This window comes from Podarcis liolepis (genome assembly GCF_965112155.1).
Source record: "Podarcis liolepis genome assembly, chromosome: 10".
Classification (NCBI taxonomy): domain Eukaryota; kingdom Metazoa; phylum Chordata; class Lepidosauria; order Squamata; family Lacertidae; genus Podarcis; species Podarcis liolepis.
This window is the reverse complement of record NC_139562.1, coordinates 52,211,341-52,234,717: the sequence shown is the minus strand read 5'-3', so window position 1 is coordinate 52,234,717 and position 23,377 is coordinate 52,211,341. Positions and strand designations below refer to the sequence as shown.

The window sequence follows — 23,377 nt, the reverse complement described above, 5'->3', positions numbered from 1 at the left end:
ATACTTTTACAGATATATTTAGAGATGCAGTTATTACACTAAGAAACCATGCATGTGTGTGTGTTCTCCCATGATGCTTAATTTAAGCCAGAATGTTGTCTTATCCTGGTTTATGTAGTAGCTGTAACGTTAGTGAATTACAAGCTTTAAGTAATTCCATACCCAAGTGCTCGATTTGGGTCTTTTTGCTAGAAATTTGAAGCATTTGAAGATTTTTTAAAAACAACAACACAATTCATTTTGGAAAATGCTGCATCAGAGATCCACGGATAACTAATTTACAACTTATATCCGTCATGCAAACTTCTATGAGCGCATGATGCAGCCCAGAGGAATTTCTGAATCGGTTTTAATTTATTTATTCCATTATGATGGTGATTGTTGTTTTTAATTAGTTAAATTTGTATACCACCCTTTATTCAGATATCACAGGGCAGTTCACAACATAAAAATAGAAAATGAAAATGCAGAATACATAACAAAGCAAAAGCAAAAGCAAAACAAACCAATAAACCCTCTCCCACAGATACATTTACAAGGTCATAGAATGTTAATCTGCCAAACGCCTGGTTGAAGAGAAATGTTTTTGCCTGGCACTTTAAGATATGTAATGAAGGCGCCAGGCGAACTTCCCTGGGGAGAGCATTCCAGAAACGGAGCCACCGAAGAAAAGGCCCATTCCTGTATTGCCATCTTCCAGGGAGGCACCTGAAGAAGGGCCTCAGATGATGATTGCAGGGTCCAGGTTGGCTCACGGTCCTTGAGGTATTGTGATCCTGAGCTGTTTATTCTGCCTTTCTTCCATGATGGACCACAACTTACCAGGGCTCCCAGGCAATCTTCCACCTAGCTCCAGAGCTGCATATTTTCATCAAGATTTAATTGCCTCCAAATGATGCCCTGAGACAGCATTAATATCAGAGTCCTAAATACATTTACTGGCAGTGTAAGCCCCAACACAGCATGCCTTAGTTCTAAGCAGAGGTGTATATGATTGTCCTGTAGGTGACATATTAGTCCATTTCCGTATTGATGTTTGTTCTTGTAGGGTGACAATATCGAAATCTTATAAACACCCTTTTCTCAATTCTGTGTGTGTGCATTGAGGCCTTTCATTTCATTGAACAGACTTTCTCTGAACCTGTATGGTATTAAATACATAAAGGTAAAGGACCCCTGACAGTTAAGTCCAGCCGTGAACGACTCTGGGGTTGCGGTGCTCATCTCACTTTACAGGCTGAGGGAGCTGGCGTTTGTCCGCTCCGCAGACAGTTTTTCTGGGTCATGTGGCCAGCATGACTAAGCCGCTTCTGGCGCAACAGAACACCGAAACCAGAGCAGTACACGGAAATGCTACCTGCCGGAGCGGTACCTATTTATTTACTTGCACTTTTGGGGGTACTTTTGAACTGCTAGGTTGGCAGGAGTTGGGACCGAGCAATGGGAGCTCACCCCATCACGGGGATTTGAACCGCCTACCTTCTGATCAGCAAGCCTAAGAGGCTCAGTGGTTTAGACCACAGCGCCACTTGCGTCCCTATTAAATACATACCCTCACTCAAATAGTAAAAATGTGCCTACAACATGGGCTCATAATTTGCAGCTGAGGTCGGCTGGTTGATTGTCAGCTCTTTATAGTACAGTGGTGCCTCGCAAGACGAAAATAATTCGTTCCGCGAGTCTTTTCGTCTTGCGATGTTTTTCGTCTTGCGAAGCACGGTCTGTCGCAACTGCGCCTCTTCAAGTGGCTTTAAGAAAAAAGCGCAAGACGTTTTCATCTTGCGAAGCAAGCCCATAGGGAAATTCGTCTAGCGAAGCAACGCAAAACCGAAAAACCCTTTCGTCTAGCGAGTTTTTCGTCTTGCGAGGCATTCGTCTTGCGGGGCACCACTGTAAATTATGTGGAAATTGTATTATAGATCTTTTGGTGCAAGGCGAAGCTGGCACCATAACATCTAGAAAATGTTCTCTTCTGGCCTCTTTCCACTGCTGTTTTTCTAGAAAAAAAAAAGAGGTGCCGAAATTCACCATGAACGCCTCTTCCATTGATCTCTTCACATGGCAATGGTGCCCACCAGCAATGGTGCCAGAACCCACCTAAGAGGAGCTTTCACTGAGTTATGGCTGACAAAAATCCCTGCCTCTTTCTATAGAATACATTTGTTACCATATTGATGAAGAGCATCTTCCTACTCCCATCAAGGAGGAAAGGAACATATTTACTGCAACCTTCTTGAATTTGGCTCTTTTCCAAGTGTTTTGGACCTCAGTTCCCATTGATAAGAAGATAAGAAGAGCCCCACTGGATCTGGGCAAAGGCCCATTCAGTCCAGCATCCTATTTTCAAGGACGATTTGCCTGGGCCTGATGGGAACTGCAGTCCACAACGTGTAGTGGGCACCAAGTTAGGAAACGCTGATTTAGTGACATGTGACCAATCATTCTTTTCTCTGTAACCATCCCCAGCTATCTTTCGTTAGGTCTCTGATTCAGCTTGTTCTCGAATATGCCTCCGCTTAGTTCAGAAATACATCAACAGCACTTGAAGAGTTGTGTTTTATACCCACTCTCCCTGGCACCCATACGTTAGAGTGCTTTTGTATAATTGCTTTTGCACTCTTGTGACAGGATATTAATCTGCCATTTTAATCCTTCATTACACTTCTGAGGCAAGGAGATTATGTACATTAGATTTTGATGTGTTTAAACATCAATTGTCACCGAAGGCTGCTGTTAGAAAGAAATTCAAGGCAGGAATGGTGCTGAGATCTTTGTGATTCAACATAAATACACACAGCATGGAAGCATTTCACTTTGTTCTCAATAAAAGAAAAGCCAAGGCAAATGAACTTTGGAGATTTTTTTTGCTTGGTAATTATTGCTCAATTAGCTTTAATTATGACTTGACAGTAGAAGAGACGTATTTTGAGATTTTTGATTAAAATAAAATAAAAGCTATGCACATATATCTAGTCTGTGGATGATGATGATTATTATTATTTTAGATTATTCTTTTAAAGATTTAGAAACATGGGGCCCTGTTTAGAATTTAGAAAGATAGGGATTCTCTGAATAACACTATTTCTTAAGGGGTAGGAGATAGCAAAGCAAATGAAACAATAGGCGTAATTTCATTGGCCATTTGCACCGTCAGTCAGTGGCTTGATTTCAACATAACATAACATAACACTTAATTATGGTTTAGTGTTACTCATGCACTCTCCCTTCTTTGTCCTTTTTTGATGCAACCACGAGGAAGAGATAAGAAACTTTCATTTCTGTTTTCAACTAAGTTCAGATGCCATTATGTAAACAGTGGTATATCAAGCCAGGATCAGAAACTGTTTGTCTGGATTTGCACATAAGGACAAGCCATGGTTACTTGAAAATGGAATTCCCATGCAATGTTCATGTTTTGAAATTAATGGTCAGCTAAGGCACTTGAGTATTGACTAGAAATCAAGATATTGGAAATAATACATTTTGCTTCTCACAGCATGAGAGGGAGAGCACACTCTGATCTTCAAGATGAGCAACGCTTTGCCTCCCAGTTTATTTTGACAGCATTCAGACACAATGATAGACTGTAGCTTAGCATTACAAGAACAAGCTTCGAGCTTGTTGTGAGTTTTCTGCTCCCTTCTCCTCTTCGGACCAGAAAGTTTTGCTTACAGTGTATATATCTTCATGACTCAAATCTCAGGAAGCCATGCGCGAAAAGATGATTTAAAATACAACCATTACTTCTGAGCCAATATAATTATTGAGGTGAGCACTGACTCATGATGAGGAGTAAGTAGTTAGTCATAGCAGGTGGTGATAGGACACAGCATGGTTTCCATGAGTTGGTTTTGACCTCTCACGTTTGAGAAGCACTGCTTGTGGGGGGGATTTAGGATAACTGAAAGACAAACTTCTCTGTGACATAGAACCAACTGACGGAAACGTCGTATGGGGCCATTCTGGCAGCCTTATCTGGTTCCTTGCCCATCTTACGCACGTTTAGCAGAAGCCTCACAGTTATAAGAGAGGGGACAATCTGCCATCCATAATATAAAAGCCAGCTTCCAATTCCAGTGTGACTAAGGAACAGAAACCAGGACCGGGCCTTGCAGAAGAAGGGGCGAACCTATGATGATGGAACTGGCTCCGTTTCCTAAGACACCCATTGAAGTCTCTAGTACCTTGTACAGTAATTAGAACTGCCGTTTGGGACACAGCTGCTGCTGGATGGTGGAAGTGGTGGATTCCAGGCCCTTCCTCAGGTCATGTGCTTCTAATAAGCAAGTTTAGCCTCTGATTCTTGAGCAGGGGTGGGGAACCTCAGGACCAGGGGACCAGGTGTGGCCCTCCACAGGCCTTTCAACTCGGCCCTCAGAACTCTCCCCAGACCATGCCCTGCTTTTTTGCTGGGCTGGAGTGTGTGCTTGTGTAATTCTTGCTTTTCTGGATGGAAGACAGGGGGGTGTGGCGGTGTAAACTAGCTTATAGATAGGTAAAATGTACTTTCATTGCTCCTCCCACTTTTGCCTCTGGCCCTGCCCACTGATGACATATAGCTTACTGACAATATTGCCTGGAAGGGTTCCCAAGTTTAACCCTTCGCTCCCTCCTAAATACATAAACAGCTATCACTCATGCCTGAAGGTAAAAGTAGCAAGATGTCATGTTATCTTTTTCTCCCTCCCACACCTTCCATTCCTTGACTTTTCTTGCATCTCATGAGTGTGACACTCTTCTAATTATGTATGAAGACGTGAATTTATCTTTGGTTCCTTGCTCTTTGGCCCATTGTGAACTTCATGCCATGATTTCCTGTAGAACATAGCAAAGCTAAGGCATTTTTCCCCTTCAAATTCTACATTGTAAGCTCCTCAAGGCAAGGACTTGACTTGTTACTCTGTAAAGCGCCATGGTGGCATTATATTATGAAATAATAATAATAATGAGATGGAGGTAAAATCTGCCCCCTCCCTGCAACCTTACGTTGCATAGCTCTGCTTTGCGCAAAGGAGCCCCATTTAGTGGTTCTGGAGTGGACAACATGGTGGTCTTCATCCGTTGTTGTCCTCCAGCCTCCATCAGCCCTGACCAGCATGGTCGATGTTCATGGATAATAGACATTGTAGTACAGCAATGTCTAGAAGGCACCACGTTGGCTACACCTGTAAAGTGGTAATACATTTGTATGCACAGAGGTGTCTGAAATCGATGCAATGTTTCCCCACCCATTATGCATATCGTAATGATGAGCATGAGTCTTGCTTGGCGGTTCTGCTCGATCCGCACTGCTCATTTATCGGTCAGAAAATTTCCACACTTCCACCCTCATTATTTTCACTGACTGCAATGCAATGTATTGTATTTCCCCTCTCATTATTTGCACTGGCTATAATAATCTAACACAGCCAAGTGTTCGAGCTGCTATGTGTGCAGCTGGATGCTCAAGCCATGATTATCTTCCTACGCCAGCTTATACTTTGTTTACATTTTAATGCTATTAAAATTCTGCTAGATTGGAAAGGTGTTTCGTTATATTGTTATAGCAATCTAAACAAGAAGATAATGTTCTATTGACTAAGCTCACGTTGAACGCCCTTGCAGCAATGGCTTAAGGTAATTGACAGCTACAGTTTTATTAAAAAATTCTATTATATAGGACATTCAGTAGCTGCCTTGTACCAATAAACTCTATTGTTAGCATCTCAGGCTATCATTCATCCTGTTTCAGTGGTACCTGAATTGTGCAACTTCAAAAAATGTAGTTCTATTATGAAGCATAAAGACTTCACGTAAAATTTGCTTGTAGAAAGCCTGGAAGGCAGTTTTAACCCTAGTTAAACTTGACACCTTTTCAGATATCTGTGCTATACCTTGTACTTGGTACAATATATACAGTATATATAAAATGGTTTCTCAACAATGGAGCAAACCTTGCATGAAAGTGAGTACTGGTCTCACATGGCTTCAGTATATTTAAAAGGTAATACAGTGCCTGTCTGGTCCCAGTGGTCTTGGAATTTGCTCAGGCCTTATTAACACTTTATGTGCAAATGAGCTGGCCCACACTTTCGTTTAGTAGGCTCGCAAACATGGGTCACTTCTGATTCTTTGCACTCCAAGGAATAGCAGGTTGCAGCAGTATTCAGGAAAGCTTTTTCATCAACTGGAAAGAAGGTTTGCAATGCTTTTTATCAGGAGCCAAATCAAGATGTTGGTACTTACCTTTTAAAGTTGTAAATGACTTGGGACCTCAACACCTGAGCAAGTAAGTGCCTATTTCACATAAACTCCAACATTTCTCCAAAGAAAATAGGGACATCCCAAATAATAATAATAATAATAATAATAATAATAATAATAATAATAATAATAATTTTATATATACCCCAGCTATCTGATTGGGTTGCCCCAGTCACTCTGGGTGGCTTCCAACACATATAAAAACATAACAAAACATTAAGCATTTAAAAACTTCCCTATACAGCCTTCAGGATCAAATCAGAAACCGGGACAGCTTCTAGAAATCTGGGAGTGTCCCTGGAAAATAGGGACACTTGGAGGGCCTGTTTGCATGCCAGTCTAGCCTGTGTTTTGTTGCTCGGTCCCAGCCCCTGCCAACCTAGCAGTTCGAGAGCGCATCAAAGTGCAAGTAGATAAATAGGTACCGCTCCGGTGGGAAGGTAAATGGCGTTTCTGTGCACTGCTCTGGTTCGCCAGAAGCAGCTTAGTCATGCTGGTCACAAGACCCAGAGAAGCTGTCTGCGGACAAACGCCGGCTTCCTCGGCCAGTAAAGCGAGATGAGCGCTACAACCCCAGAGTCGTCTGCTACTGGACTTAATGGTCAGGGGTCCCTTTACTGAATATTCTTCAGTTGCCTACTTTTTTGGAGATAAAATACTGATGCCCTGGGTTTGCAACATCATGTGATAAACAGAAGCTTGGTGAGTTGTGGCAGGAATCAGACTCTCTTCCTACTTGCAGTCATTGAATACTGGGAAAGATCTATCTCATACTCAGCTGCATGTATGTACAGAGAGTACTGTGTGTTTGCAGGAGAGAGTGAATACTGCAATCCACATTCACCTATGCAATGTACATTGAAAGTGGTATTTGAGCAAGTGAAAAGGGCCTTAATCTAACATCCTTGACAGCTCCTTCAAGTCCTGGGTTAAAAGCTGCTTTTGTGGTTGATATGCTCCTGCTTCCTGGGTGAAATACAATTCTCTGAAGGAAGTCTGAGGCAGATGAAAGAAGAGGTTGAAGAAATCTTTAAATGCTAATTAGATTTAAGGTCTTGAACTTTAAAGTGTTTAGGAAGAATAACAGGATTACACGGCACCAGGCAGTGCAGAATATCTTATTATTTTAGCAGACTGCTTCTTTGAAGTAATTGTAGTCTGTATCAAATGTGTCTTTGTCTCTAAGAAGACAATAAAAAAAACCACCCAGTTTAATAAATGTCTTAAGCAAAGTTATTTGTTAAACAGTAATAAATAATATGGCCAGTGCTTAAAAAGTCCCCATTATAGTTGTTTTCACATGTGCATTTACACACACACATATGGGATGAGTTGAGAATTGAGTGATCGCATCTCTAATGTTAGAGCATGTCATCTGTGGTCCCTTTTATCACGGGCAAAATACCCATGAAAATCACAATAGAAGGTGCTGTGGATAATCTTTCTGGACGAATAGACATCAAAAGGTGTAGCCACGTTGTTTTGGAAAATTTGAGACTGTATAATACGCATGGGGAGCCTCAGACCTGGAGGCCAAATGCAATCCTCCAGGAGTCTATCTGACCACTGGGACTTTTCTCAGGTCACGCAATGTCCTCAGCCACAACAATCACCATACCACTACTGCATTTAGGTTTCGTATTCTGGTATTTGGAGATGAACTACTGCTTGTGCAAACTAGTTTCTCCTGCACAGACACTACTGCAGACTACAGGAAGGGAGAGAGGCAATTGGAACATGCAAGTGGGAGGGAGTGGATGAACCCAACAGCCGAGCCGTCCTTTTGTTGCTACAAATGAATCAAGCCAATGTCTCTTTGGATTTTGCATGCAGTGTCCCAACTCCGCCTATAATTTTTAACTGTGAAGCCCTTATTTCTGAATGGTGCCCATTTTATTATGGAACCAGTCAGTTTGCATGGGAAAATGGATTTCCGATCTCTAGAACACTTTATAGTCTCCAAGAATTGGTGGTCTATACAGTACCTGTTATTGGCCCTGTGGGTTTATGTGCTGCTTGTCTAGATTCTTTTGACAGATGGCCCCTGGTACTTCTCTGGAAAAGTGAGGAATGACTGATTCTTGACTGTTTCCTTTTCCTTTTATAGGTCTAGCTGTGTCTCTGCAGCTGCTACACGGAGACATTGAACAAATCAGGAGGGACTACACATCCATGTTTACACATGGAGTATCGATAACAAGAAAGCTGGGCTTTTCCAATATTATCATGCCAGGTGGGTTAAAGAACCAAGTTAAGAAAAATCCTATCCTAAAATGGGAATTAAGGTCCGAGGTGGTTGAAAAGACACTTGTCAGCTGGATCAGGAAGCAGATAGATGCAGTGCAGCAAATTTTACAGCAGACTATATATGTTCCTATCAACCCTACTTCTGCAAAGAGGTGGGCCATAGGATTTTATACCAACTGGTTCTTCTGAATCACCTCTAAGGGAAGCTATAGCTAAAGGGCATTGCAGCAGCTGCTCCATGAGGTTACAAAGGATGATAATGGAAAGTTGCTTATTTTTCCTTGATGATTTTTGTAAAGCTTAGATTTTGCATCTTCCATGATTAAGCATGCTCACATGGAAATAAATCGCGCCGAAAGCAGTAGGATCTAATTCCAAGTAAATCTTTGTACTTCTGGTCCAAGCCTTTGTGATCAAAGACCTGATTAGCTGTCTCTGTAATGGAATTTCTGAATGACTGGTAAATCTTACCATGGCAAAAAAAGTTTGTGTGTCTCTGTGTGTGTGTTTTAGGGCAAGCAAAACAGACATCGGGGAAGAACAGTCTAGACTTGAGCATGTCCAGGTAGGCATGATTGACAATGGAATGAAGAAAGCAGGAGTAAAGTTAGGATGATAGGAAGTGGAGAGGTTAGGGAGTCAAAGCAGTTTGATTTAGGTGCTTAGGCAGCAGCTGGCTTGCATAGACAGGAGTGTGTAGCAAGAATTTCTGGGAGCTTTAGCTCTGAGAATCAAATGGAGTGTAGCTATAAATCATCCAGTCCCAGACACAGCAAGTATTGGCAGAGAACCACGAGTTCCTGTTGTTAGATGTTTGGGACTATTGCACACTTAATTGTTGAAAGCTAATCTCAGAGCTTTTAAACAGATAGTTCTCATTTTTGCTTGGTCTGCATTTTTGCATGGTGTACAGAAGCCAGGAAGAACCCATTTTGGATACTACGTAGGTCCTTCCTCCCTTTTATTTCCTGTTCAGCTTTATGTTGATTGCAGGGGTGAAAGGTTAATCTTCTGCCATGTCCTGATTCTATCCAGAATACCATGCAGATGATTCAAAGAATCTTCTCCCCAAAATCCATAATAAATAACTGCTTGAAATTCAGTGGTTTCTACTAGCACTCCAGCTTTCCTTACCTTTTTTTGTGTTGTTGTAGTTTGGCAATTTGAGAAAATGTCATCAAGCACCCTGGAAGCTGGTGTAACTGATGCTAATGAGTAACAGCTTTTACCGAGCACCAGGCATCCCTATTAGCTCTATTCCATTCTTTGCTAGCGGTGCATGATATAGCGGCTCTCTGCTGTGCGTTGTCACATTTTCCTCTGGCTGCTATAAATAATTTTTCTTCTTTTGACTTCCCATTGTGAGACACAGTGATGTTCTGTGCCACTATGAAAATGCACATTACAGCGGAGCAGTGTGTGGCCAGCCGCTGGTAGACTTCAGCAGCTATGTATAAGCTGCGCTACTTTAGCTGTGATGGACTTTGCTTAAAAATATAGATTTTGACATCAGCTTGGTAATTGGCTCTATTCTTTTGTGAGCCTACTGAACCACTTTTGTGAGGATACGGCACATGCTGTAAAGGATATTTTTTAATTTGAATAGTGATCATTGTAACTTAATAAGAATGAATGTTTGTTTTGCTAATCGCAGCCAGACAATATGGAAAAATGAAAAGCAGAAGGTTATCCTTTTTGTCTGTATCTCCTACAGTGTAGGATAGACTTTATTCCATGAGTAACACACAGCTTTAATCAGATGGGATGGGCAACCCACGGGACACATGCAGCAGTGTTCGGGAGAGTCACAAGCTACTTTAAATGAATTCAAATCTCCAGGGCCTGGTGAGCTGCACCCAAGAGTACTAAAGAAGTTTACCAATGTAATCTCAGAACCTTTGTCTATAATCTTTGAGAAGAGGGGAAAGGAAGACCCAGATAACTACCGACTGGACAGCTTGATGTTGATACCAAGAAAGGTCCTAGAACAAATAATTAAACGGTCCATCTCTGAGCACTTAGAAAAGGATGTTGTGATTACGAAGACCCAGCATGAGTTTCTCAAAAATAAGTCATGCCAGAAAAATCTCTCTCTTTTTGGGGGGGATAAAGTTACAAGCTTGGTGGATCAGGGGAATGCTGTGGACATAATGTATCTTGATTTCAGTAAGGCTTTTGACAAAGTCCCCCATGATATTCTTGCAGAGAAGCTGGTAAAATATGGGCTGGACAAAGTTAGGTGGATTTGTAGCTGCTTGACCTGGCTTACCGGTAGTACATGTGAAAAAGATATATGAGTACAGTGTGATGCAGCAGCAAAAAATGCTGGACCTATTCTAGCCTGCATCGACAGACGCAGGGTGTCCTGATCAAGGGAAGTCATGGTACTGCTCTATTCTGTCTTGGTCAGACCACACCTGGAGTACTGTGTCCAATTCTTGGCACCACAATTTAAGAAGGAGATTGAGAAGCTGGAATGTGTAGTGGAGGCTGACCGATATGATCAAGAATCTGGAAACCAAGTCTGATGAGGAATGGTTGAAGGAGTTGGGTGTGTTTAGCCTGGAAAAGAGGAGACTGAGAGGAGATATGATAGCCATCTTCAAATGTTGAACTGATGTTTTGCTTGTGTGCTTCCCATCAGCATTTGGTTGTTCACTGTGGGAAACAAGTACTGGACTAAATACAACTTTGATCTGATCCAAAAAAGCTCTTATGTTCTTAAACAGGACTATTGTTCCTATATATGTGCAAATATAGTTTGCTGGGAAGAGGAAGAAGTGTCAAAGACTCAGCCATAGGCTTCAAAGTGCAGATACATTTATAATCAGCATCCCAGAGAATATTATGTTGAAATCATTCTATTATGTTGATTTTGTGTATGACCCTTGAAAGTGTCTCAGATATCAAGCAATTAAACCTTAAAGCTTCAGGTGTCAGTATTTCCCAATCAATTTCAAGCTCTTTTTAGACCCATCCTAGAACCCATTGATATAGTGGGGGGAAAGCCCCTGGAAAATCCTCTTCTCCTTCAACAGCAGTAAATATTATTTTCTGCTTAGGGGCCTTTGTAATTAAACAACACTACAGAGCTCAGATGCTGGGTGTGAGCACCATCTACAGGGAAGTATTTTCATCAGATAAAAGTCTCCTTGAGGAATTGTGTTATTTGAATCTGTTTCTGTCCTCTCTGTACTCACTGACTCTGCTATAAATCAAGAAGACAAAAAGAAGGTGTTGGATTTGTACAATCAGAATGCAGTTATTTGTTTTAAAGGGCTTACCATTATGAGATTTCGCCAAAACTTGGAATGCAAGAGCTGTGCCTTAGATTTTTAACTGTGTTAAGAATTTAATTTCCTGCTCTTTCAGATATTTGCTGTGCATTTGTCTCCTGTTTGTTCCTTGTGACTTAATGAGTGTACTTGTACAAATTGGGTTCTCACATTAATTTTTATTGTTGTTACAGTATTCCAGTATTTATATACCACATTTGAACAAAATAATGTTTCTGAAACAGTTAAACCTGTTTGGTTTTGGGTTTTTAATGAAAATATAAAACAATTCAGGTTGACTCCCCAAAAGGTTTTATATGTCTCAAAAGGAGCATAAATTAACCTCTTGAGGAAGAGGAGAACATTCCACAGCTTCACAGCCAGAAAAGCTAACAGAAATGCTCCTCCAGAAGGGAGGGTCCCTGGAGCAGAACTGCAAAAACTTGGCAGGCTTATACGGGATAAGAGCCTTAAAGGTTAAAACCAGCTGTTTGCTTTCGGCTCTACAGGTGTTCTAGGACAGCTGTGATCAAATTGCTGGATTCCACTTATTCCAGCGTGCTTCCAGGGAGTCATGATATCTAACTGAAAGCTCCAAGGGTGCAAAACTCTAGAAAGGACTGCATCCTTGTGCTATGGATGCAGTCTCTGTCCCAAAATGAGAACTAAAACCAGGCTGAAAAGGACCAAGAGACGGCCAGAATCACCCGAAAGCAGAATCATTAGTCTCATGAAAGAGAATAATGTTTCACGTGTTCTCAGTTCCTTAAGCAAGAGGAACTTCTAAAGGCGGCCTTTTACTAGGTCAGTTTTCTGGTGACTCCGCATGTATTGGAGAGTCAGTGGTGTTTCATAATACAGTGGTACCTTGGTTGTTGAACGGCTTGGCTCCCGAACAAATTGGCTCCCGAATGCTGCAAACCCGGAAGTGAGTGTTCCGGCTTGTGAGCGTTTTTTGGAAGCCAAATGCCCGATGCGTCTTCCGATTGAGTGCAGGAATCTGCTGCAGTCAATTGGAAGCCGCGCCTTGGTTTTCAAACGGTTTCAGGAGTTGAACTGAATAAGTTCGACAACCAAGGTAGGCAGTTGTAAGCTCGCCCTGCAAGGCATCTTCCTGCTACCCAGCAATAAAACTCAGGTCTCTTTCTCCTTAGTTGGCTACACTGAAAACTGCCGTATTTTTTCTTCTGCGACACACATACAACAGGCAGAACCCTATCTCAGCCTCTTCCCTGCCAGGCAGGTTTGCCACAAATTTCAGTAACAAGTACCCACCAGCCTTCGAGGTCATTATGCAAGCAATCAAGCTGTGCAGAAACCCCAAGAGAGTCATCTCTTCGCTTGACGCAACCCAATATTATTCCCATAATAGTAATATTCTTCCATTCTTGCAGTCAGTAACTTCTTGCTGATTGCAAAGTCTATAAAATTCAATTGGGACCCCCCCCCCTTTACCAGAGTCCTTTGTCACAAAGTTTTTTCTGATTGTGTTAGCTATTGAAAAATAAGTTTAAAGCAATACAGTTAAGTAAATAGGGCTTGAACTATAACCATCCATAAAACTGTTATGATCTGTGGGGAATGTAGCCTGTATTTCAGATGCTGTTTAATTTTTTTTATATATGAATGAAAGTGGGGACGATGCCTCATGTCTGCCAATGAATTTTGGTTTTCCCAAATAAAATCAGCAAATGAACAGGTGTCTGGTCACACTCGGTTCAATAAGTTCAATAAATGCACAATTACTTTTATCGCAGCCACTCCACTCTTTATTTCTTTTTCCTCCCGTGACCTTGATTTATTGGATTCACTGTGTGTTTTGTCAATAAAGGGTTGAGCTTGGAGTGACAGGGAGAACAATGTGCTCATAATGCAACTGTGTTTGATTTCCATTTTGCTGCTCTGGCAGGAACGCAACCAGCACCGGGGATTTAATGTGGGGTAGCTGTCAGGAATACCTGTTTCACTTTTGCTCTACAGGAGAGGGAAACCTGTGCCCCTTCAAAATATTTTATGGGGTTCCAACTTTCATCAGCCCCAGCCAGCATGACTAAATGTCAGGAGTGATAAGAGTTGTAGTCCAGCAACTTTGCTAACCAGTCATAGTCTGCCAAGAAAGTAGTATGTGTAGTTTAGAATGTTCTTTAGAAAACAAAACAAAAGAACCCTACCACTTTACTTTGGAAGACTGTTCCCAAGTCCAGGGAAGATGTCTTTAAAATTTCTGGAGTACAGTGGTACCTTAGGTTAAGAACTTAATTTGTTCTGGAGGTCTGTTCTTAACCTGAAACTGTTCTTAACTTGAGGTACCACTTTAGCTAATGGGGCCTCCTGCTGCCGCCGCGCCACCGCTGGGCGATTTCTGTTCTCATCCTGAAGCAAAGTTCTTAACCCAAGGTAATATTTCTGGGTTAGCGGAGTCTGTAACCTGAAGTGCATGTAACCTGAAGCGTATGTAACCCAAGGTACCACTGTATTCAGCTTGTTAGATATTTTATCTTAGGACTTCATTTTTTCAGAGATTGTTGATCTTTCTTTTTTAAAAAAGTGGCCATGAACATAATTCAAGTAAAACGAAATAATTGGGTAGCTGACAAAAAGTGTCCAATTATCTAAGTTTCCCAACTCTTTTTAAAGGATTGGGGCTCACTTCAAGTAGACCACTTCTTTTGGTGGGACAAGCTGCTGCCATCACATAACTCCAAGAAGCTTGCACTGACTGCCTATATGCTACCAGGCTTGGTTCAAGGTTTTTGTATAAACTTACAAGGCCCTTAATAACTTGGATCCAGGATATCTTAAGGACCACCTGAATCTTTACATCCCTGCTCAGTCACTGAAGTTTCTTTTTTTTCTTTCTTGGAGGGGGGGTAGGGAGAAGTCACCATATTCATTAGGAGCAGTGCATTCAGTACTGTGGGCCCAATTCTGTGGAACTCTCTCCTGTCTGAGATAATAGTAATAATATTAACATCAATAACAAGAATAATTTTATGCCACCCATCTGACTGCATTGCCCCAGCCACTTTGGGCACCTCCCAACAAAATATTAAAAACACAGTAAAATATCAACCATTAAAAACTTCCCCGAATGGAGCTGCCTTCAGATGTCTTCTAAAAGTCAAATTGTTGTTTATCTGTTTGACATCTGGTGGGAGGCTGTTCCACAGGGTGGGAGCGACAACTGAGAGGACCCTCAGGTGTATGCACTCCTTCAGGTATGCAGGGTCAAGGCTATTTAGGGCTTTGAAGGTCAACGCCATCGCTTTGCCAGGCTTAGTTGAACTTCTGGTGCCTGATGAAGACTTATTTTATGTCAGTGCGCATTTTAAGTAATTTTTAAAAGATTATTTCTAATTAATTTTAGACCAGTTTTATCTCTGTTTCACCTTTTGTGATCCTGTATGCTGCTCAGAGACTGCAGTGATAAGTGGTCTGTGAACAGCTGAAATATGTGAATGCACATTGATCCATGTACATGGTGTGTACATGTTCTGGGACCATGGAATACCAATTCTACATGGAATGCCAATCTGTGTGACAAATTGTTCACATTTCCAACCACATCCTAAAGCATATTGAATCATCAGTGATTACCTTACTAGGGGATGGAGGCATTTCAAGATGACCTACGTTTGTAATAATAGGGTTGAATCCAACCTAGCCACTGTGCGAGTGGAACATAGTTCTGCTCTCACAGTGTGACTTTCCCTTCCTCTCCTCTCCTCTCCTCTCCTCTCCTCTCCTCTCCTCTTTGCTACCCTCCCTGTAGCCTGTCACATCTCAAATTTTGCCCCACTGGGTTGGGTAAGCCTCTGGAGCATAATTTGGGGAGTACGTGGGGACCGCAGGTGGGGAGAAGAGGGATGGGAAGCCCCATTGTATAACACCACTTGCACAATATTAGAGCCCATAGTTTTTGATATTGAAGTATTTTGTAATAGGGTATAATGGGAAGGGGGTGTTCATTGTATTAATGATAACGTCTTGTGCATACAACATACATTGGAGGTCTGGGCACCATAACAAATTGGGGGTGTTTGTTTGCCTACCGTTTGCGCCTATATTTTGGGATATGAACCTGGCTGTTCCTAACTGCTGCAGACAAGATAGAGGTGCCACCATTCTTTTTCGGTTGTGACTCCAATCTGGTGGAACGCTCTGCCGCAAGAGACTAGGGCCCTGCGGGACTTGACATCTTTCCGCAGGGCCTACAAGACAGAGCTGTTCCACCAAGCCTTTGGCCAGGGCATAGCCTGACTCCCTCCTTTGGCAATCTTCACAGAACTCTAGCCCAATGGCTGCCATCAATTTGATTTGAATTAATTTTATAATTAAATGATTTTAGAATGCTGTATTATTTTATTGCTGTTAGCCGCCTTGAGCCTGGCTTCGGCTGGGGCGAGTGGGATATAAATAAAAATTTATTATTATTATTGTTGTTGTTGTTGTTGTTATGTGAGCACATACAAAGTCTTCTTACCAAGCTTCTCCACACAGGCAGGCAGTAGCTATGTTACATCCTTCTCTCCAACTGTTTGGAGTCCTATGTATTGACCTCTCTCTTTCAGCTTTTTCAAGCCTTTTTCAAATATTCTGTGTCTGCTCTTATTATGTATTCTATTGGGAACTCCTCCTTTATATATCTACACTCACTAATTGCCAAATGGCTTTTCTTGAATTGAGATTTGGGCTTTGTATTGGTATATGCATCTCTGGGCAAATGCATGCATACTTTGTTTAAGATCTAGTATGACTATAACAGATTTACACGGGGAATGGATTATGAAGTTATTTCCAGCTTGAATGAGTCTTGATTGTTTTGTGTCTTTAAACATACTATTCTCAGTCACTTTAATATTATCTGCAGCATTAATTAAAATGCTTCCGGCTGTGGAACGATGATTCTCCCCCTTAAAATAATACATACAAAATTAGCAACCAGCTTCTAAGACACATACTGCTTTTGTCCTTTGTTCTGTTATAGAGCAATTATTGAAACACAGTTTGCTGCATAGTAGACTTTATTTTGTTCATAGTGCCTGTCGTAATATATTTTTATGTATTAAATAGGATTGTAACCTGGTTAAAGAAAAGTTACTTGAAAGGACCTCAGCTGATTGTATGCTCGCTCCTTCCTCACTCCACCATACAAACTGCAGCATGCAGAAATAGTTGTCTTAACTAATACCTTCAGCTCCCCTCACCCATCTTTCCTCCTTTTCTTTTTTTATGATGGGTGTGTGTGCTTTTTTCAGCCCAAGAACCAGATCAAGAATTGGCTATTCACAGGCCATTTAGGGCAGATGGGTAGTGCTATCAGCTGATAGGCATTGGCAGTGGGAACCTTTGAAGTTGTCCATTTGCAAACTACATTTGCAAACAAATGTTTCACCTTTGTGGACCAGCAACGCTCCCTGCAAAGCAACAATATTGCTTTGCAGATACGGTTTGATTTCAAAGCGCATCTGCAAATGGACAACTTCCCAGGGCTCACTGATGGACACCATCAGCAAAGCCCTCTTGGCAAGGAACAATTGGGAGTGCACCTCCCACCCACCCCACTTCCATGAGAGATGCCATCTGTACGTTCAGCCAATGTGGAAAAGAGCTCTGTGTGCATACAGACGGGTGTGTGTAGTGCAGAGGGACCCTGACTGAGCCAAAGGCCTCCCTCACATAAATTGGTATTCGTAGTTTTCTACCTTGCACCAATGGAGTCCTATTGCTGCAAGCGTCTTGTTACACCAGCATGGTTTTGCCAGCTTAATGTACAAGGGGTTTAGCATCAGCCTTACCCTGTCCGGTGGGCATGTGCCTGAGAGGGGGTCATGCTCTGATTATACAATTCTTGCAGAACAGATCCATCTCATCATTACTGTTAACACTCTCTCTCTCTCTCTCTCTCTCTCTCTCTCTCTCTCTCTCACACACACACACACACACACACCATGTGATTACAGAGTAAATTTTATCTAGCACTCCTTTCTCCTGGGCTTATTACCTACCGGTAATTTTTATTATTTTATTTTGTTATTTAAAGCGAAGATCAAGGCTGTGTTGTTTCTGCTTGGGTTAATCTTCAACTGTTTCTTTCCCTCTCCTGCAGGTGAAATGAGGAATGACTTATATATCACAATAGAAAGAGGAGAGTTTGAAAAGGGAGGAAAAAGTGTGGCTAGGAATGTAGAAGTGACAATGTACATTGTAGACTGTGGTGGTCAAATCTTAAAGGTATTTTTCTTCTTCAAGCTTTCTCCTTAACTTTTCCTATTGTGTATTTTATTCTAAATGGTAACCTTCTGCAGTCAATGACAACCCATAGATTTTATAACAATGTACACAGTCCAGCTATCCAATAGAGAGAAATATGTACACTACGTATTCATGGGGTCATAATCACAGCAATCAAGCACACAAATTGCAACTTCTAGTTAGGCCTACACAGCTTGTGTGACCAAGCTAAATGCAGCCCATGAATTATACCGTGGCCTCCTGGACCTTCATAACCTTGCTTCTTTGGCAGTCCCAGGCAGGCCAAAAAATAAATAAATGAGGGAACCTTATTGAGCCTTTGCTTGAGAAGGTCAACTTTGCTTGAGAAGGTCAATGAAGGGTTGGCAATGTTCCGTAGATGCTTTTGACTTCTTTTTTCCAGAGTCCGTGTTAATTTTGGCTCTAAAGTAATGCCTTTAACCTGCTTTCTTTCTCTCTTCATCAGGATTTTATCTCTTTCGGCTCTGGAGAGCCACCAGCCACTGAATTTCACTCCTTTGTGCTTTACCACAACAACAGTCCCCGGTGGGCTGAGCTGCTGAAACTTCCTATTCCTGTGGATAAATTCAGGGGAGCTCATCTTCGCTTTGAATTCCGACACTGTTCCAGTAAGACCTATTCATAAGTTGTAGCGCTTTGGAGTTGCACTAGGCAGTCTCGGAGCTTTTCAAATGCTTTTCGTGCACACTGACTTAAGACAGATTTTCTACTCTTTGCAGCTTACTGGGAGAGGGAATCACATTTGAAAACCAGCTATCCACTGGCATTAACAGCTTTGCCTTAGCACTATCCTGCAGAAAGGGATGGGTTTTCTTCCATAACTATAGAGTGTATGAAACTCTTTACCAGGCTACAGGTATATGTAGCTGTAAAGGTTTTCCTCAATATCTCTGCCATTATTACTTGCCTTTCTGATAGTATTTGTTTTACCTAAATACTTTTCACCCCTATGAGGGTTGGATGTAAATGACAATTCTATCAAACACAGTTGAGAAAAAATATCTGAAATTCTACAAGCTAAAAGCTTCCTGCCTACACAGACTGCTAGGGGAAATAATTGGAAGGTTCTAGAGCAGGGGTGTGTTCCTCCAGATGTTGTTTGACTCCCAATTCCCATATTCTCCACAGGCTCCCCCAGCTTTGTTCTAGAGCAGGGGTTCCCCAGCTGTGGTCTGCAGACCACTATTGGTCCACAAGCTTTATTCAGGTGGTCCATGGCATGTCTGTAAAAATACAATTAAAAATCACACAGCACCTAGCACAGCACATTACAAGCAGAAATATCATTACGTGGTCCACTGTGACCTCTGGCAATTTCCAAGTGGTCTGTGTGGGGGAATGTTTGGGAACCACTGTTCTAGAGAGTTGCAAGGGTTGTGGGCTCAAATAATAGAATTATTAGGGAAGTGACATGTTTATTCCAAAACAAGAGCACAGAGCAAGTAGGTGAATTTTTTTTCTAGAACATTATTCTTTTCTTCAAAGCAATGTAAGGTGATATTGAAGGAGAGCTACAATTTACAGTTTTAGAAGTCTTTGCCTTCTCTTCTTCAGATCTCTTACATTGGTATGTGGTGAAGAAAATGGTCTGAGAATACAGCTTGCTTCTCCTTATCTCTTGCATACTTGACTGTTGTGGAAAGGGATTGTTTAAGGATCTCTGCAGGTATTAGCTAGGATCATTCAACTCTTTTAGTGACCTCAAGATCTGACTTTAGATTAGTTTCTAGTTTGGCTAGGATATAGATTTCTTTCATCAACTTTTCTTTTAAAAAAATCACAAATAGTGATGTAAGTACAGAGTGTTGCTCTTATGTTCCTAGCAAGCTGGCGCTTTTAAGCACGCTTACTTGAAAGCAAGTTGTTTTGAATTTGAATTTTCTTGCATTTTAAATATATCCAGAATCAGGGTAAGTATTTTCAAAATAGTTGGTATAATTCTGTACTTTGGATGAGTCAGGGATTGTGCTCAGTTAAGAAAGATGAATTTGAATGACATGTTATTAATTACTTTAGACCCGATGCTGCCATAAGGAAGTAGCTGCCTACAGAGTTTTTGGGAATGATTCCTATCCTGGCCCCGAACTATTTCCTGCATAGATTTATGCCATCATGTTGACCTAGTTCACACATCATGAAAAGCTATAGTTCGTCTTCAGCCATGGCTTAATTGTGAATGTACCTCCCCCTGCTGCATGGGTCCCTCTCCAGCTTACACACCCACACCCTGTGCCTGTACAACTCAAACAAGCCATTGTATGATATCATATTGTCCAAACCTAGACCACAATTTGTTTTAAACAAACTAACCATGAGCACTAAAAATCAAGTTCTTGGTTTATTTCTGACTTAACACTCGCATAGTTTCGGTGTGGACAACATGGCAAGCTGTACTGTGGATTGTTTGAGCTGCCCAAGCACCATGCATGCTGGGAGAAAAGCCGCCTGGGGGAGCTACGCAGCAGGGGCAAGGCACATGTAAGACGGAGACAAACTGGCTTATCACAACATGGAGATGAGGCCATTGTAAGTTTCCTCCTTCACACTCCCATGCTCCTGGCAGCCTTCGTTAGCCTCAGTTTTAATTGAAGCATGCCCAAAAGTGTCCTATCGCATTGCTTTCTGTATGAGTTGTGGCTGTTTGCTGGATTGTGTCCTATAAGTAGTTTTGTAGGTTATGGATTTCTCACTATGGCAGAGGGCCTTCTCTGTAGTGGCGCCCACCCTGTGGAACGCCCTCCCATCAGAAGTCGAGGAGATGACCTTTAGAAGACACCTGAAGGTGTCTTCCCTGTATAGGGAAGCTTTTTAATGTTTAATGTTTTATTATGTTTTTATATATCTTGGAAGCCACCCAGAGTTGCTGGGGAAACCCAGTCAGATGAGCGGGGTGCAAATTATTATTATTATTATTATTATTATTATTATTATTATTATTATTTTCATTTCTGACTTTTGGTTGTGGATGAGTGCCAAGTTATATATGCAACTCTGCTTTCGCTGAATCTATGCATTCTTATTTCGAGCCTGGAATATGGTGGATTTTTAATTTATATATGTGTTTCAGCAAAAGAAAAGGGGGAGAAGAAGTTGTTTGGTTTTTCTTTCGTCCCTCTGATGCAGGAAAATGGAAGGACACTGCCAGATGGCACTCACGAGCTCATTGTGCACAAGGTAATTTCCACTGGAAAGCAGAGAGAAATGTGATTTATTCAAGAGAAATACTCCAAATGCCTAGGGCTGCCCTTAGATTTAGGCAGATTGAATCAGCTGCCAAAAGAATGCTAGGCTTGTCATTGTGCAAAATACCCTCTCATTTTATCCTTTCAAGCTTATGTTATTGGCTCTTTAAATCTTGTTATGCATTTCAATGCAGTACCTCGTATTGTGAAATTTCCTTATTGGATATTGCTCCTGTTTTGCTAACGTGTTGCATCTAGGATGGCCAAATTCCCATTATTATCTAGAAAGTTTCTCTCTCTCTCTCTCTCTCTCTCTCTCTCTCTCTCTCTCTCTCTCTCTCACACACACACACACACACACACACACACACCACTTTACCCACATTGAAATTTCTGTGCACGAAAATTTGCGTGCACGGAAAAGTTGTCTGTGTATCTTCTCCCTGATAACACCGCTTGTGCTTAGCAACGGTGTGTGTTTTTCTCAGTTGGTCAGAGCGATGAAAGTTGTATGATTTGGGCAGTTGATATGGGGTAGAGCTAAGGACACCCTCTTGTCCAGCTGTTTTCCCTCTGGGAAAACCACTCTTTAATGTTCAATCGTAGAAAACAGCAATTGGGTTTATTCCAATTTAGAGCTAAAGAGCAGGTTTTCCCACGGGAAAGGATCGCGGCAAGGGGGGAACCACTCAGACCCTTGCCTAGAAAGTGTAGCTCAAGTAGAAAACCACTCAGACCCATGCTTTCTAGGCATGGGGCAAGCGAAAGTGTGTACGAGCCCCAATATGAGATAATGTAAGGCCAGAGAGAAGAAGATAGCAGTAATCAAGATGAAAGCTTACCAAGGTGTGGACTACAGGGGGCAGACAGGAAGGACTAATTGCATGTAACTGGACTGAATATGGCAGACAAAGGGGAGAAGACTCAAAGAAAAGCCATAGCTATGTACCTGTTAATAGGATGAATGGTGATGTTAGCAGATTAGAGTCAATAGGTAGAGGGTGAAGTGAGAAGAAATGTCTTCAGTTTATTCATCATGAGTCAACAACAAAGCATTTGAGTAGAAATATCAGAGGGGCACTTTAGAGTTGTGGGCCTGGGATGAAGAGAGAGATAGCAGAACTGGATACTGAAAGTTTGTGGTATTGAAAGACATGGGATGTAATGAAGTCACCTTGGGACAGTGTATAGAGAGAATATACAGTACTAGAGGGTTAAGAACAGATCATGACGGAAACCCAATGGGGAGAGGTAATTAGCACATTATGCCATTCTCCAAAGAAAAACAGTTTTACGTGACAGCTTTGTGCTACATTTTTATCTCATTTTTATATAGCAAGTTGAAATGCAAACTTAACTTAATTATTCCCCCAGTGTGAAGAAAATGTAAGCCTTCAGGATTCTAGTCGCTACCTCAAATTCCCCTTTTCAAAGGGGCATCTCCTTTCAAATAACCACCAAGCAGTAAAAACCACTAAGGAATCATTCTGGATAACATCTTTCCTGTGTTCGACTAAGCTTACACAGAACGGTAAAGTAACATGTTGGTTATTAAAACAGTGTAACAGCCAGTTAATGTAACAGGCGAGGTTCTTGAAATCAGGATATGCTTCTAACATGTTGTTTTAATCTTTGCAAGATAGACACAAATGATATTGAATAAACCATTGGTTTTATCAACACTAATAAAGGAATTTGGGGGACTATTTGAGAGCAAAGCAAAAGCTGACGTAGGTTGAATGTAGTGAACTACATTTTTAAAAAGCAACAACAGCACACCTGGAATCAAAAAGTACTTTTAGATTTGCCTATTAATTGTTCTTTTGCTTTTTAAAAGCAATATCCTTATAATTAACGTTAATTCATTGCATCAACAGCTTGTTTTAGGGATAGGTAAACATCCTAGTAGGGATCAGGATACAGTCAGGACTTTGGTGTGGTTATCTGTTAGGGCTAGTAATCTTGTCTATGCATTAAGCACAGCACACCAGCAGATCTACTGAAATACAGTAAGCCCACAACTTACATACATTTAACTTGTGTGCGTTAATCTTTAAAGGCTTGGCAAATAAAAATAATAAATAAATAAAAGGGGGGAGAGGGGACATCTAGGAAAAAGACTTCAGCAAACCTAGTCGCTTTTGCACCCAGTGT

General features: G+C 41.4%; 1 protein-coding gene across 8 annotated transcripts in view; it reads left to right on the top strand.

Moving 5' to 3' along the window:
* Positions 1-23,377, top strand: part of DOCK4 (dedicator of cytokinesis 4) — a 244,474-nt gene that overhangs the window by 133,694 nt on the left and 87,403 nt on the right. For all 8 annotated transcript variants that reach the window (XM_083463219.1, XM_083463220.1, XM_083463216.1 and 5 more), the window contains exons 13-17: positions 8,351-8,476; positions 17,875-17,999; positions 18,487-18,649; positions 21,109-21,215; positions 22,598-22,754. In XM_083463219.1, coding sequence (XP_083319345.1) covers positions 8,351-8,476; positions 17,875-17,999; positions 18,487-18,649; positions 21,109-21,215; positions 22,598-22,754 — 678 coding nt within the window. The remainder of the gene's footprint in view (positions 1-8,350; positions 8,477-17,874; positions 18,000-18,486; positions 18,650-21,108; positions 21,216-22,597; positions 22,755-23,377) is intronic.